Source organism: Pecten maximus, chromosome 4 (genome assembly GCF_902652985.1).
Source record: "Pecten maximus chromosome 4, xPecMax1.1, whole genome shotgun sequence".
Classification (NCBI taxonomy): domain Eukaryota; kingdom Metazoa; phylum Mollusca; class Bivalvia; order Pectinida; family Pectinidae; genus Pecten; species Pecten maximus.
This window is the reverse complement of record NC_047018.1, coordinates 34,511,559-34,529,334: the sequence shown is the minus strand read 5'-3', so window position 1 is coordinate 34,529,334 and position 17,776 is coordinate 34,511,559. Positions and strand designations below refer to the sequence as shown.

Here is a 17,776-nt window from a genome sequence, read left to right as displayed (position 1 = left end):
GCAATTAAAAACTTTTGGTATGATTCCTATCGATAATACATTTGATCAAAAGGCAATTTTATTCATTTTCTGTCGAGGAATGAAATTATATTTATATACACATGGAAATGACGAACGCACCCGAGTGTTGTCGGCCGAATGACATTCGGGCACCTGTCAGTGCCCCGTCCAAGAGCGTGGTGTGATTTGATTGGCTGAAAGTTAGCCAATCGTAGTCTTCCATCTGGCTTATCACGTGTATAGCCGGCATTTTCATTACAACAAGCTGGACAGTTTGGAGAAGATCTTGAAGAGATGAAAACGTGTTTGTGTCTGCTTGCGTTGGTCGGAGTTGTTTTCTCCGAACCAACTGTTGTGTTCAGAGAAGAGTTTGGAGATGGTAAGCAGTAATATGTAATGTAATGTATAATTTGTCCGTAAATATTTTTTTTCGGAGCAAATTGGCCATGTGCGCCAGATCTTGTCAAATGTCAATATATAACATTTAGCTCCTATTCTGCTGATGTTTAATTATTACTTCTTTGCAGAAATGTCAATTAATATTCTATAAGTAACATGCGTTATTATAACTCTTGAAAATTAATAGGATTTTCTGTAGTTTATACCTTTTCAATAGCGCCATTACCGCACAGCGTATTAATATTGGTGGGACGTCAAATTAAAATGTACCATAAGTGCCCCTCCCACTTCTATCTTGTCAATGTCATGAGAATCGGTTATTACAATGAAAACTTAGTAGTGAATTACAACATCGTTTCAGCGTTGTTAGACTTTCTGTCAAACACATTCCTTGTAAGTTTGCACTCTCGAAAGCGACCGTGTCTAATGCCATATTTTGGGGAAATTCAGCAATTGGACCAACAGCCGTAAAAAAGCTCGTTGTAATTCAAAGTTCATTAGGCTCATTTTAAAGACTACTGAAGAGTAGGGGTTTGATGTGACCCTTTATATAAAGAAGTTCGGTTATCAATGAAATATGTCAAATTTGTCAATCCGAAAAGTTGATATTTTTATACAGTGCGTACCCGTTAAATGCATTTGTAATCAAATATAAGTGGAAATTTTCCCAAAAAATTCTTATCCTTGAGATAACTTTGATAAAGTTGTATTGTAAAGATCTTGAATTTCAAGGGAGTTCCCATTCTGTTTACCACTTACAATAGTAGTTGGTGCAATAGCCTTGGGATGTATCAAAACTATTACTGTACCTGCAATCCTCAAGACAACTGATTAATGTGCGATGCCTAAAGGCAAATGTTTGTCAATAGGTATATATCCAGTTTACCCTACTTTATATAAGTTGATATAATCATGTTGTCACAAGGATTGTTAAGGGAATAATTGTTATTGCAGGTGAAGGCTGGACAAGCCGATGGGTAAACTCCAAACACAAGAGCGACCAGGGAAAGTTTGTCCTGAGTGCTGGTAGCTTTTATGGAGATGCCGAAAAGGACAAAGGTGTGTATAGTGAATACACCAGTGTTTTTTCTGGTGGAAGTGTAAAATTACATGAAAAATGGGGAACATGGATTGCTGGATTTAATAAATTTTTATGAAATAACTGAAATTTGTAATTGCAAATGAGTATATTTTCTTGCCCAAAGATATAGACAGGAAATTAAGCATTGCATCAATTTATGAAATTTTTCAACAAAGTGAAATTAGTAATTAAGGAAAAGATTCTGATAATATGTAATCAGATTTGCACCCCATGTACTAACTTTAAACTTATTACTTTATTTTCAATTTTAAGTGTATCTTATGGTCTATAACAATTCTTTTTTTAGGCATCAAGACATCTCAAGATGCACGCTTTTACGGAGCTTCTGCAAAATTTGACTCTTTCGACAATGAAGGAAAGACACTGGTTGTGCAGTTCACAGTCAAACATGAACAGAACATTGATTGTGGAGGAGGATATGCCAAGATTTTCCCTTCAAACCTTGAACAGGAAGATATGCATGGAGACTCCCCATATGCAATAATGTTCGGTGTGTACAGTTTGTATTTTACTGAGACGGAATATCCCTGAATTAACTACATTTAGTAATCATTTCTTGTCAAAACCATAACTTTTAAACATTTGAAGATATCTTGATGAAACTTGTGGTATACTTGGATCACCTGAAGTTGATGTGTAGTGCACTGCTGTTAGGTCACTGTGATATTGACCACAAATTCAAGTTTAAATAAATGCAAATTCTCCCACTAATTTTATTGTCTGGACAATAACTTTTGAATCATTTTAAGATATATTTATAAAAGTTGTGCTATACCGTTATTACCCACAAAGTGCATTGCTGTCATTGAACCATTCTGACCTTGACTAGAAGGTCAAAGGTGTATAAAAGAAACTGATATACATATTGCATAAATTTACTTTGTAATTATTATGAAATTACCTGCCTTGATCCCTTTAATATGTTCGAAAAATTCTTGATTTTCAGGACCTGACATTTGTGGCCCTGGAACCAAGAAAGTGCATGTTATCTTTAACTACAAGGGAAATAATCTTCTAACAAAGAAAGACATCCGATGCAAGGTAATAAGAACAATCATTCCACAGTAATCATCTACACAGTCATAAACTTGACAGTTGATGAAATTGTTTTATAACATTATATGTGATCAGTCTTGTAGTACTGAAAAGCACTTGCAGACTGTATTGGAAATTTCAAGGACTTGCATTCATATATTATAGCGTAGCTAAACGATTCCAGAAAATATTCTATGAAGATCTGATAAATACATGTATTGTGAACACATGCACAAGATGTTGTGGGTCAATTTACTTGTTTGAATGAATGGTAATATTAATTTATCTTGCTTTTTTTGCTAGGACGACGTTTTCACCCATCTGTATACTTTGATCATCAAACCAGATAACACCTATGAGGTGAAAATTGACAATGAGAAGGTAGAGAGTGGCTCACTTGAGGAGGACTGGGACTTCCTTCCAGCCAAGAAAATCAAGGTAGGTCCAAAGGCGATGATTTTGCTGACATTAAAAGATTTCAACACTGGACACTTGTACTGTCATATGAACATATATATAGTCATTCATGAAAGTCTTTATACAAATCTAGAATGTGTAACTGTTTTGAAGGCAATAATAGCTATTCTATTTGATAGAAGAGTTTTAAATAGTTTTTGTATTCCAGGTATCGTGCATTATCTCGGTTTTGAATATTTTGATTTACTTTTAATTCATACATTGAAACATTTCATTAGGATCCTGAAGCAAAGAAACCTGATGACTGGGACGAGCGCGAGAAGATTGATGATCCTGAAGACACTAAGGCTGATGATTGGGACAAGGCTGAGCATATCCCAGATCCTGATGCCAAGAAACCTGATGATTGGGACGATGAGATGGACGGAGAATGGGAGCCCCCAATGATTGACAACCCAGAATACAAGGTAGGCTTCTGTCTCTGATGATGTACAGCTGCTTGGACATAAAAAATTGGGAATAAATCCAAATCACAAGAGATAATGAAAACTATCCAAATATCTTGGTGATTACAGGGGTCGACATTAACGCTTGTCCGATTGTCCGGTACCAGACGAAATTGATGTCGGACAAGTGAAATCATTAAAGTACTTGTCCGACGGGACAAGTAACAAATCTGTCATTGTGTTTTATTTATGTTATATTCTGAAGTCAAAACTGATTCAATACTCACTGTAAAATGAGTAAAAACTCCTTTAAATTGTGTTAACCATCGAACGGAAGTGAGTTGCATGCTTATTAAAGCTTCATTCGGAACTACATAGAAATGATGGCAGACTTCCGAGGGCTCTCGAAAACATGTAATCGGTATCACTAGTATGTTTGAAACGCATGCGAATGCTGTACATTTGAGATCATTGATACTATGACAGATACCGTCTGCTGGAATCGTAATAAAAATGAATCGGTTTTGATATAATTAAGGAGGCTACAGATGAAGCAGACTACCGTGCCCTAGAAAACGGTGACATGTTTTAATGTTTTTACAGTAGTAAGTTTGTTTAATAAGTTTAGTCGAACAGTTCTTCATGAAAGTTAATTATTTTAAAGTACTTCATTCATCTGCTTTTAGGTAAAAAAAGGATGGTTTAGTAAAACTTTATAACTTGTAATAATGCTTTCTAGCTGTTTTATTGTTGTTAGTAATTATTATGAGTCAAAATTATGGCTTGCAGTGCTTACCTCTACACTATAATAAATCATCTCGCTGTTTACACATAACAGATGGAAAGTAGAAACACATGTAGGACAAGTGATTATTTCATTCGGACAAGTGAATTTATCTTATCACTTGTCCGAAGGGACAAGTGCAGAAAAAAGTTAATGTCGACCCCTGGATTAGGACATCTGATATCTTGACTTCCAAAATCTGATAACATTACCTTAAATATTGATACAAGTGGGTTTCGTTACTCTCAGTCCATGCATTTGCTGTGTGAAATGTGCTTTGGGTTTCTGTAGTAAATTATCTCTAGAAATGAACTGATGTGATACCAATATCTTTTGTTACAGGGAGAATGGAAACCAAAGCAGATTGATAACCCAGATTACAAAGGAAAGTGGGTTCATCCTGAAATTGACAACCCAGAATACAGTCCTGATGATAAACTTTACCATTTTAAGGACATTGGGTTTATTGGATTTGATTTATGGCAGGTAATAACGTCAAGCCAAAAAAATGAGGACTAACTTAACAGTTTTAATAAATGGCAGGTATCGCGCAACAGTCAATTTCATATCTAATACTTCTGCAAATGGTTTATTTTTAGATTAGTGTTGTTTTTTTATGGAAATAACATTGGTGATACACATCAAAATTATTAGTTACTTTAAGAAGAAAAATGTTTTTGAAGGTTCAATAATGCAATATTTCATCGATTTGTCCATAAAATATAAAACAGTTTAATACTTTCATATCTTAAGTTCAAATTGTAGTACTAGTATCTGGGTAATATGCTATTTTCTTGGGTTTTTTAGTCTGTTTTGTATGTATATTTATTATTTTCCAGGTAAAATCAGGAACAATTTTTGACAACATCCTTATCACGGATGATGTTGCTTTTGCTGAAGAAGTAGGAAATGATACATGGGGAAAAACGAAAGATCCTGAAAAGAAAATGAAAGATGCTGCTGATGAAGAAGACAGAAAGAAGAGAGAAGAAGAAGAAAAACTTCGCAAAGAAGAGGAAGGTGAGTTTTGTTGATTTCTGTTTTAAAAAAATATACAGTATTAACAAGAATGGAAATAATCAAAGATTACACACTTGGTCATTTTTTATTGGATATTTACCAACATATCGCACTCTTCTGTAAAGCGATTTGTATTTTAAAAGATGTATTTTTATTTGATCACAATTAAATGTTCTTTTTAAGAAAAGTGTAAACCTCAAGCAATGGTGTCGACGATTGCACACAAAAAAGTTAAGTAATGCTATATTAAAGAGAACTCTTCTAAGACTTCCAGTACAAAATTCACACCAAAATAATTTTTCTAAATTACAGAAAAAAATAAGCCAGAAGGTGATGATGAGGAGGAAGAAGATGAAGATGATGGTGAAGAGGAAGAAGATGATGACCAAGAAGTTCACGATGAATTGTAGATGACAGCAACTATTTCAATTTGTGATTTGTACTTGTTAGTGCAGTATTGGGATGAACGCTCATTTTTAAAAGACTCATTCATCAATCATTTGGGGAACTTATGTTTTTGTTAATTTCTACCATCACTGGGAGTACTTTTTAATATAACAAGGGGACTAGAATTTAACTTATACCATTGTGCAACTGTGTTTGAATGCTGTGTAAATGTCGTGTTAGGAGTTGAGATACGAATGAAGGAGTATTTGTTGATGTTAGTGACAAAGAGAATTGATAGGTGTTTGGTACCTGGGCTTGCTTTTACAGTCTTTCTGAGTAGCTAATGTCAAAGAGTCCCTGACATAATCGTTTAAAGGGTTGGAAATTCAACCCGTTTCAAACTTTATGAGTAATAAGTTCTGTTTTTTAAGTTTCCTTTTGTAGTTTTTGATCGTCGTTTCTTTACCTATGATTTAAGACTGTAGTTTAAGTCCAGGTTCTGTCAAGTGTTTTGATCCGTGACATTTATTGGTAATAAACACTCTGTTTTATAAAATTGGATTTGGTGTTGTTTATAACCTATTTACTAGATGATAAAACTTAAGTGTGTTGACCTTTGACCTACTCTTGAAAAAAAATGAATATGGAATTGCCAGGTATCGGTGATATGCCAAGGTTACTATCAACCTCAGGATGTTGTTTTCAATTTATTTTAATGATAACATTCTGATGGTCATGGTTAAATGGTCTAAGGATACTGTGGACTTCTTCTGCATGGGCCGCAATGTTGCACAGGAGCAAGCTTAAAAGGTGCTTTCCTGTCATAGACATTTTCTAGCATTCTTCAGGAAATTTTAACATTTCACTGGACACATCTTGGACAGCTTGTCTATTTATTTTTTTTGTCAAAGAAAATGCAAGCTCATTCATTATTGGTTTTCATGAAACAAGGCAGGTTTACCTTTGATAAAATTAACTGCTAGATATTGGATGGCTGTCTGTTGACCATGTTGTTTTCCGATCAATCCCAAAATGTAATATTCACAACTAGGGACCAAGGGGAACTAAGACATGAAAATTGAGAAAGATCCCCTGTGGAACTTTCTGAGAAATAGTGATAATAAGCTTCAGTTATCAAAATTGAAGATGGCTTCCTGTCGGCCATTTTTTGTTTTCCGATCGGCCCCAAAATGCAGTGTGCACAACTACAGACCAAGGGAAACTTGCATATGAAATATGAGAAAGAACCCTTTAGTACTTTCTGAGAAATAGCGATAACAAGTATTGTTTATGGAGGGACTGACAGACAAGGAATCACGGATGCCATCTGATAAAAAAAAAAAACCTGAAATAGTAATGTGAACTTTTTGCGAAAATTACTAAATCTAATTGCCATTCAGGGAAACAATCGCATGATTGTAAAGAGTCCAAAAGTACAAATTTTTTTTTTTTTATAAAAATCGAATATTATAAAACAGGACAACATTAGCACTATAGTGCTATTCTGGCAACAAGCATAAGTAAAGATAACTTCACAGTGCATACATAAATTGTAACAAATTTGAATATCTAGATTTATCACAGTTTCATAATAATAATAAAATAATAGTTTAAAACTGGACTTTTGTAATTCTCGCAATTGTCACTAAAGAATATATTAGAACAATTTCAAAGTGTAATGTACATATATACATGCTGACATAGCACATGGTAAAAATTGACATAGTACATTTGTGTACACTAATAAAGTGTGTGTTAAGAGAGACTAGACCAGTGGGTCAGAAAAATTAAAGCTGAAAGTAATAAGTTTATTATATACAAAAAACGAAGTATGTTGTACTTTTTAAAAAAATCTAAAACACGGCACTGTTATTAAATTAAGAAAGCTGGTGAAGGACTCCAAAGGGGAAACAACTCGCACTGCATGGTGAGTGCAGATGGCACATGAACAGACCTCTCGGGTGCGGAGAAGCCATCAAAAAGAGTCTTGGCTGATTCGGCAAGCTGTTCCACACCTGGGAGGCCATAAACTAATACCAAGTTTCAAAGAGATGCAAAAATGCTCACACCTGTAGTCAAATGAAATGCCATCCAGTGAAAAAACTATTTACATGTATATATATGTTTACCATGATAACTATATGTACTAAGTCTGGAAGGGATTGATGAAAAATTTGAGGATCTCTGGACAAATATCAAATTGCACTGAAGTAACCAAGGGCAATGAGAAAAATTTAGGAGTTGCACGCTAAAAGATTTATTGACAGACTGAGAACCGAGGTTGAACATAAAACTTTAAAAAGTTGAGTTTCCCTAATTATTGCTCACTGAAGTGTACAATCTGGATGTTCTACAAATTATATGGTCAATCAAGTTGGGTTAAAGTTGGAATTTAACATTTTTGGCAGCAAATCTAAACAAAATTTTTTAAAAGTATAGAAATGTTGACATCGTCGGAAAAGAAACAAGTCGATCAACATAGTCTTGCTTTGGTGATGTTTGAAGGGTAGAGTATAATATACACTAGTGTATAGAGAAAGAGAGAGAAAAAAGGCTCAAAACAATCAACATGTACCCTTTAATTTCTAATTACCTTAATTAAAACATATAACAAATTAAAGCACAACAGAAAAAAGCAAATGAAACCCAGACCAGGGCTTGAACCTGGATTTTCCATTAAAAGGAATGGTCACTTTTCATTAAGTTACCTGGGTATACAAATAGTCTTCATTAGAATAATCTAAAACTACTTTCTATTACATGTATCCTTTGGAAGAAGGGGCAAAACATGTATTAAGTTCCAATTGGCAAGTGCTATCTTTAACTATCCAATTATCACAAACTACTGTTTTAAACAGAGATTTGAAGGTCATAGAAAGTCAGTAACAGAGATTTTCCCAAATGCGGTGAAACATCACTAAAACAGAATATATCATGAAGTGATCTCACTTAAGTTTTTAATTTACATTACACTGGCTGTGAAGGTTATCAAATTAAGGCATATGGAATCTTAGTGTGGGGTGGGTCTATTTTACAACCCAGGTTTTAACATGCCTGCGACTTTCAGAGACAAATTTATTTGTGTCAATTTAGTAATGGTGGTTCCATAGAGGTAGATTTGGGTTCAATCTGAACCAGTTCCATTTTATACTTGCCTTACTGGTTTTGTACACATTTTAATCACAGGGACTTGGCACAACTTCCAAACCCATAATATAAATTAATCCATATGTATTTATGGTTATTGATTCATTATAAAACTGCTATACCTCAGATTGTGGTATTGTAAACATGAAAATGTAAGGCAATATTCACTATAAATAAATAAAGGCCATTCAGCAACTAAGCCCCCCCACCCCCAATATGTGATATTCATGGAACAGGTACATAGTACAAACAAGAGCTCTGCCCATGGACCTTAACGGTCATCTTACTCTAAAATCACTTGTATTATTGTAGTATACATACTCACTATACTCGGTAGCAAGAATGGTGGCACTGTTGACCATGGCAGTCATCTTGGATTTCGGACTGAGCCAAAAAATAACAACACTTGGTCAGGACCATCTCAGGATCATTTCAGGTAAGTTAGAGCTGAATCTCACTGGTGGAACTTAAGAAGTTTAAAATGGGTGTTGTTCAGGAAAACATGATTGCCCAATCATGTTTCAAAATGGCTGCCATGTCAAAGTTTTTATGAGGCTGAAAAATAACAACACTTTGTTTGCTTCCCTCTCTTAACATCCTCACCAATTTCCAGCTCAATGGCACCAGTGGAACTGGAGAGGAAGTTTAAATGCAACAACTTACAAATTATGAGCTCTTACTAAATCTTCCTAGTTTAAATTCTTAATTATATATATATGATGTTAATTAAGGATCCAAACTGAATCCATCTATATATTATTATCCCAAATTAAACGTATACAATACGATCTAAGTTGATATATATTTTGCACCCAAACAATTATGATCCATCTCTACATTATGTGCCCAACCAAAGGGGCATGGTTACAATAATAATACATGAAATGATTAAAAATACTGACCTACATACATTTCATGTATTATTATTGTAACGTGCCCCTGTGGCCCAACCTTAACTAACCTATATATAGAGCACACTCAAATAAAATCAATGTACCTATATATTATGTACCCAAACTTTAATTAACTGCCCTGCAGGTAGGGCGTAAGAATTGTACCTGCTGTCCCTATTGCATGATCGTAAGAGGCGACTGAATTTGGGATCTTATATTTTCTCTTCTTTCCTACAAACTTTCTTCTTCCTAATGTCTCCCTTGACAATGCCTCACTTTTGGCCTTTAGTTGAGCAATCGCCCCTGTGAGGAAGGCTTTGGGTTGTGTCCCCTAGCCGAGACATACCAGAGTCTTTAAAAATGGTAGTTGCTACTCCTGCTTAGCGCTCAGCATATTAGAAGTGGGACGACTGGTTCACCCGTTGTCAGTATAATGTGATCAGGTGGGGTGTGCTGCTGGGTGTCTTTGGCAGTATGCTCTAGTGAGGTAGCACTATAAATCGGCAAAAGTCCCGGCCTACCACAAGGAGACTTAACACAAACATACCGCAGCCTCCCAAAACACACATACGCTCTCACCACATGCATACATGTCGCACGCATGGGAGGCCGTCCTTAAATGACCTTAGCTGTTAATAGGACGTCAAACAAAATAAACCAAACCAAACCAAACCCAAACTTTATTCACCTTTATATTGTGTACCCTAACAAAATCCATTAAACAGTATATACTTACTGTACCTCCTGCACTAAATCCATCCATATACTGTGACCAAAACTAAATCTGCCTTTATATTGCATACTCAAACTAAATCTACCTATATATTGTACATCCAAGCTAAATCAACCTATATATTAATTGTACCCTAACTAAATCCTCCTATATGTAGACTGTACCCAAACTAAAAACACCTATATAATCTGTACCCAAACAAACTACACCTATATATTGTGTAGCCAAACTAAATCCACCAACATTTATATACTGTATAAGCAAACTACTACAACTTCATACTGTGTACTCAAACTTAATCTATAGGAATATATATTGTGTACCCATACTACACATATATAGTGTGTACTCAAACTAAATCCACCTTTATAGTGTGTACACAAACAAAATACACGTATATACTGTGCACACAAACAAAATACACCTATCTATAGACTGTACCCAAACAAAATACACCTATATATAGACTGTACCCAAAATAAATACACATATATATTTACTGTACCCAAACTAAATACACCTATATATAGTTTGCACCCAAACTAAATACACCTATATATTGTGTCCCCAAACTAAATCCACCTATATATTGTACATCCAAGCTAAATCAACCTTTATATTAATTGTACCCTACCTATATACTGTAAACCCAAACTTAATCAACCTACATTTATAGACTGAATAACCAAACTTAATCCAACTACATACAGTGTACCCAAACTAAATCTACTTATATAATCTGCACCCAAACAAAATACACCTATATAGTTTGTACCCAAACTAAATCCACCTACATGTATATACTGTATAACCAATCTACTACAACTACATACTGTGTACTCAAACTAAATCTATCTATATACAGTGTACCCAAACTTAATCTATAGAAATATATATTGTGTACCAATACTACACATAGTGTGTACCCAAACTTAATTCACCTTTATAGTGTGTACACAAACAAAATACACCTATATATTGACTGTACCCAAACTAAATACACCTATATATTGACTGTACCCAAACTAAATACACCTATATATTTACTGTAACCAAACTAAATCCACCTATATATTGTGTACCCAAACTAAATCTACATATATAGTTTGTACCCAAACTAAATCCACCTACATATTGTGTACCCAAACTAAATACACCTATATATTGACTGTACCCAAACTAAATACATAAATGTACACCTATATGTAGACTGTTCCCAAACTAAATCAACTTATATAGTGTGTACCCAAACTAAATCCACTTATATATTGTGTACCCAAACTAAATACACCTTTATATTGTGTACCCAAACTAAATCCACTTATATATTGTGTACCCAAACTAAATACCTATGTAGAGACTGTTACCCAAACTAAATACACCTATTTATTGTGTACCCACCCTAAATCCTCCTTTATGTGTATTCAAACTTAATCCATCTACCTATATATTGATTGTACCCAAACTAAATACCACTATATATTGTGTACCCAAACTTAATCTACCTTTATATTGTGTACCCAAACTTAATCCACCTATATATAGACTGTTCCCAAACTAAATACACCTATATATTGTGTACCCAAACTAAATACACCTATATATAGACTGTTCCCAAACTAAATACACCTATATGTAGACTGTTCCCAAACTAAATACACCTATATATTGTGTACCCAAACTAAATACACCTATATATTGACTGTTCCCAAACTAAATACACCTATATATAGACTGTACCCAAACTAAATACACCTATATATTGTGTACCCAAACAAAATACACCTATCTATAGACTGTTCCCAAACTAAATACACCTATATATAGACTGTTCCCAAACTAAATACACCTATATGTAGACTGTTCCCAAACTAAATACACCTATATATAGACTGTACCCAAACTAAATACACCTATATATTGACTGTTCCCAAACTAAATACATCTATATATAGACTGTTCCCAAACTAAATACACCTATATATTGTGTACCCAAACTAAATACACCTATATGTAGACTGTTCCCAAACTAAATACACCTATATATAGACTGTACCCAAACTAAATACACCTATATATAGACTGTACCCAAACTAAATACACCTATATATAGACTGTTCCCAAACTAAATACACCTATATATAGACTGTTCCCAAACTAAATACACCTATAAACTGTGTACCCAAACTAAATACACCTTTATATTGTGTACCCAAACTAAATCCACCTATATATTGTGTACCCAAACTAAATTCACCTATATATTGTGTACCCAAACTAAATATACCTATATATAGACTGTACCCAAACTAAATACACCTATATATTGTGTACCCAAACTAAATACACCTTTATATTGTGTACCCAAACTAAATACACCTATATATAGACTGTTCCCAAACTAAATACACCTATATATTGTGTACCCAAACTAAATACACCTATATATTGTGTACCCAAACTAAATACACCTATATATAGACTGTTCCCAAACTAAATACACCTAAATATTGTGTACCCAAACTAAATACACCTATATGTAGACTGTTCCCAAACTAAATACACCTATATATTGACTGTACCCAAACTAAATACACCTATATATTGTGTACCCAAACAAAATACACCTATCTATAGACTGTTCCCAAACTAAATACGTCTATATATTGACTGTTCCCAAACTAAATACACCTATATATAGACTGTACCCAAACTAAATACACCTATATATTGACTGTTCCCAAACTAAATACATCTATATATAGACTGTTCCCAAACTAAATACACCTATATATAGACTGTTCCCAAACTAAATACACCTATAAACTGTATACCCAAACTAAATCCACCTTTATATTGTGTACCCAAACTAAATCCACCTATATATAGACTGTATCCAAACTAAATACACCTATATATTGTGTACCCAAACTAAATACACCTATATATTGACTGTACCCAAACTAAATACACCTATATATTGACTGTACCCAAACTAAATACACCTATATATTGACTGTACCCAAACTAAATACACCTATATATTGTGTACCCAAACTAAATACACCTAAATATTGACTGTACCCAAACTAAATACACCTATATGTAGACTGTTCCCAAACTAAATACACCTATATATTGTGTACCCAAACTAAATACACCTATATATTGACTGTTCCCAAACTAAATACACCTATATATATACTGTACCCAAACTAAATACACCTATATATTGTGTACCCAAACAAAATACACCTATCTATAGACTGTTCCCAAACTAAATACACCTATATATAGACTGTTCCCAAACTAAATACACCTATATGTAGACTGTTCCCAAACTAAATACACCTATATATAGACTGTACCCAAACTAAATACACCTATATATTGACTGTTCCCAAACTAAATACATCTATATATAGACTGTTCCCAAACTAAATACACCTATATATAGACTGTTCCCAAACTAAATACACCTATAAACTGTGTACCCAAACTAAATACACCTTTATATTGTGTACCCAAACTAAATCCACCTATATATTGTGTACCCAAACTAAATTCACCTATATATTGTGTACCCAAACTAAATATACCTATATATAGACTGTACCCAAACTAAATACACCTATATAGGGTGTACCCAAACTAAATACACCTTTATATTGTGTACCCAAACTAAATACACCTATATATAGACTGTTCCCAAACTAAATACACCTATATATTGTGTACCCAAACTAAATACACCTATATATTGTGTACCCAAACTAAATACACCTATATATAGACTGTTCCCAAACTAAATACACCTAAATATTGTGTACCCAAACTAAATACACCTATATGTAGACTGTTCCCAAACTAAATACACCTATATATTGACTGTACCCAAACTAAATACACCTATATATTGTGTACCCAAACAAAATACACCTATCTATAGACTGTTCCCAAACTAAATACACCTATATATTGACTGTTCCCAAACTAAATACACCTATATATAGACTGTACCCAAACTAAATACACCTATATATTGACTGTTCCCAAACTAAATACATCTATATATAGACTGTTCCCAAACTAAATACACCTATATATAGACTGTTCCCAAACTAAATACACCTATAAACTGTATACCCAAACTAAATCCACCTTTATATTGTGTACCCAAACTAAATCCACCTATATATAGACTGTATCCAAACTAAATACACCTATATATTGACTGTACCCAAACTAAATACACCTATATATTGACTGTACCCAAACTAAATACACCTATATATAGACTGTACCCAAACTAAATACACCTATATATAGACTGTTCCCAAACTAAATACACCTATATATAGACTGTTCCCAAACAAAATACACCTATATATTGTGTACCCAAACTAAATCCACCTATATATTGTGTACCCAAACTAAATACACCTTTATATTGTGTACCCAAACTAAATACACATATATGTAGACTGTTCCCAAACTAAATATACCTATATATTGACTGTTCCCAAACTAAATACACCTATATATAGACTGTACCCAAACTAAATACACCTATATATTGTGTACCCAAACTAAATACACCTATAAATTGACTGTTCCCAAACTAAATACACCTATATATAGACTGTACCCAAACTAAATACACCTATATATTGTGTACCCAAACTAAATACACCTATATGTAGACTGTTCCCAAACTAAATACACCTATATATTGACTGTACCAAAACTAAATACACCTATATATAGACTGTACCCAAACTAAATACACCTATATATTGTGTACCCAAACTAAATACACCTATATGTAGACTGTTCCCAAACTAAATACACCTATATATAGACTGTACCCAAACTAAATACACCTATATATTGTGTACCCAAACTAAATACACCTATATGTAGACTGTTCCCAAACTAAATACACCTATATATTGACTGTACCCAAACTAAATACACCTTTATATTGTGTACCCAAACTAAATACACCTATATGTAGACTGTTCCCAAACTAAATACACCTATATATAGACTGTACCCAAACTAAATACACCTATATATTGTGTACCCAAACTAAATACACCTATATGTAGACTGTTCCCAAACTAAATACACCTATATATTGACTGTTCCCAAACTAAATACACCTATATATAGACTGTTCCCAAACTAAATACACCTATATATTGTGTACCCAAACTAAATACACCTATATATTGACTGTACCCAAACTAAATACACCTATATATAGACTGTACCCAAACTAAATACACCTATATATAGACTGTTCCCAAACTAAATACACCTATATATAGACTGTACCCAAACTAAATACACCTATATATAGTCTGTTCCCAAACTAAATACACCTATATATAGACTGTTCCCAAACTAAATACACCTATATATTGTGTACCCAAACTAAATACACCTTTATATTGTGTACCCAAACTAAATACACATATATGTAGACTGTTCCCAAACTAAATATACCTATATATTGACTGTTCCCAAACTAAATACACCTATATATAGACTGTACCCAAACTAAATACACCTATATATTGTGTACCCAAACTAAATACACCTATAAATTGACTGTTCCCAAACTAAATACACCTATATATAGACTGTACCCAAACTAAATACACCTATATATTGTGTACCCAAACTAAATACACCTATATGTAGACTGTTCCCAAACTAAATACACCTATATATTGACTGTACCAAAACTAAATACACCTATATATAGACTGTACCCAAACTAAATACACCTATATATTGTGTACCCAAACTAAATACACCTATATGTAGACTGTTCCCAAACTAAATACACCTATATATAGACTGTACCCAAACTAAATACACCTATATATTGTGTACCCAAACTAAATACACCTATATGTAGACTGTTCCCAAACTAAATACACCTATATATTGACTGTACCCAAACTAAATACACCTTTATATTGTGTACCCAAACTAAATACACCTATATGTAGACTGTTCCCAAACTAAATACACCTATATATAGACTGTACCCAAACTAAATACACCTATATATTGTGTACCCAAACTAAATACACCTATATGTAGACTGTTCCCAAACTAAATACACCTATATATTGACTGTTCCCAAACTAAATACACCTATATATAGACTGTTCCCAAACTAAATACACCTATATATTGTGTACCCAAACTAAATACACCTGTATATAGACTGTTCCCAAACTAAATACAACTATATATTGTGTACCCAAACTAAATACACCTATATGTAAACTGTTCCCAAACTAAATACACCTATATATAGACTGTTCCCAAACTAAATACACCTATATATAGACTGTTCCCAAACTAAATACACCTATATATAGACTGTTCCCAAACTAAATACACCTATATATAGACTGTACCCAAACTAAATACACCTTTATATTGTGTACCCAAACTAAATACACCTATATGTAGACTGTTCCAAAACTAAATACACCTATATATTGACTGTTCTCAAACTAAATACACCTATATATAGACTGTTCCCAAACTAAATACACCTATATATTGTGTACCCAAACTAAATACACCTGTATATAGACTGTTCCCAAACTAAATACACCTATATATTGTGTACCCAAACTAAATACACCTATAAATTGACTGTTCCCAAACTAAATACACCTATATATTGTGTACCCAAACTAAATACACCTATATGTAGACTGTTCCCAAACTAAATACACCTATATATAGACTGTACCCAAACTAAATACACCTATATATTGTGTACCCAAACTAAATACACCTATATATTGACTGTACCCAAACTAAATACACCTATATATAGACTGTACCCAAACTAAATACACCTATATATAGACTGTTCCCAAACTAAATACACCTATATATAGACTGTACCCAAACTAAATACACCTATATATAGACTGTACCCAAACTAAATACACCTATATATAGACTGTTCCCAAACTAAATACACTTATATATAGACTGTACCCAAACTAAATACACCTATATATAGACTGTTCCCAAACTAAATACACCTATATATTGTGTACAATAGTTTGCACTCAAACTAAATCCACCTTGATAGTGTATGAAAGTTTATATGAAAATTCCTTAGACAATTGGTCTACAGAAAATTGAAATCTCATAGCCCAAGTCATTTTTCCATAGACCAATTTTGTAAACACATGTTGTTAAAAGTCTCATAAATGCATCATACAAACGCTTGGATATATATATCATCCAGTTCAAACTCACTCAAATGTTTGAAACCAATAGCGCGCTATTAGACGTAAAAAGACCTCGATTGTTAGTTCTGATTTCATATGATCGTCTGTCAGAAAATATAGGAATGTTGTTTACATG

General features: G+C 33.4%; 1 protein-coding gene across 1 annotated transcript; it reads left to right on the top strand.

The window, feature by feature from the left end:
• Positions 1-206: 206 nt before the first annotated feature.
• Positions 207-6,146, top strand: LOC117325919 (calreticulin-like). Its single transcript, XM_033882431.1, has 9 exons — positions 207-379; positions 1,354-1,458; positions 1,788-1,991; positions 2,448-2,542; positions 2,840-2,974; positions 3,232-3,420; positions 4,526-4,669; positions 5,023-5,203; positions 5,516-6,146. Exons 1-9 carry the CDS (start codon positions 295-297, stop codon positions 5,611-5,613), a joined length of 1,236 nt encoding a protein of 411 aa, XP_033738322.1. The 5' UTR covers positions 207-294; the 3' UTR covers positions 5,614-6,146.
• The last annotated feature ends 11,630 nt before the right edge of the window (positions 6,147-17,776 follow it).

Bases quoted from the DNA above. Each gene is read 5' to 3' on its own strand.
- LOC117325919 (XM_033882431.1), top strand. From the start codon at position 295: ATGAAAACGTGTTTGTGTCTGCTTGCGTTGGTCGGAGTTGTTTTCTCC. The intron at 380-1,353 runs GTAAGCAGTAAT...TTGTTATTGCAG, and splicing joins CAGAGAAGAGTTTGGAGATG to GTGAAGGCTGGACAAGCCGA. The intron at 4,670-5,022 runs GTAATAACGTCA...ATTATTTTCCAG, and splicing joins TTGGATTTGATTTATGGCAG to GTAAAATCAGGAACAATTTT.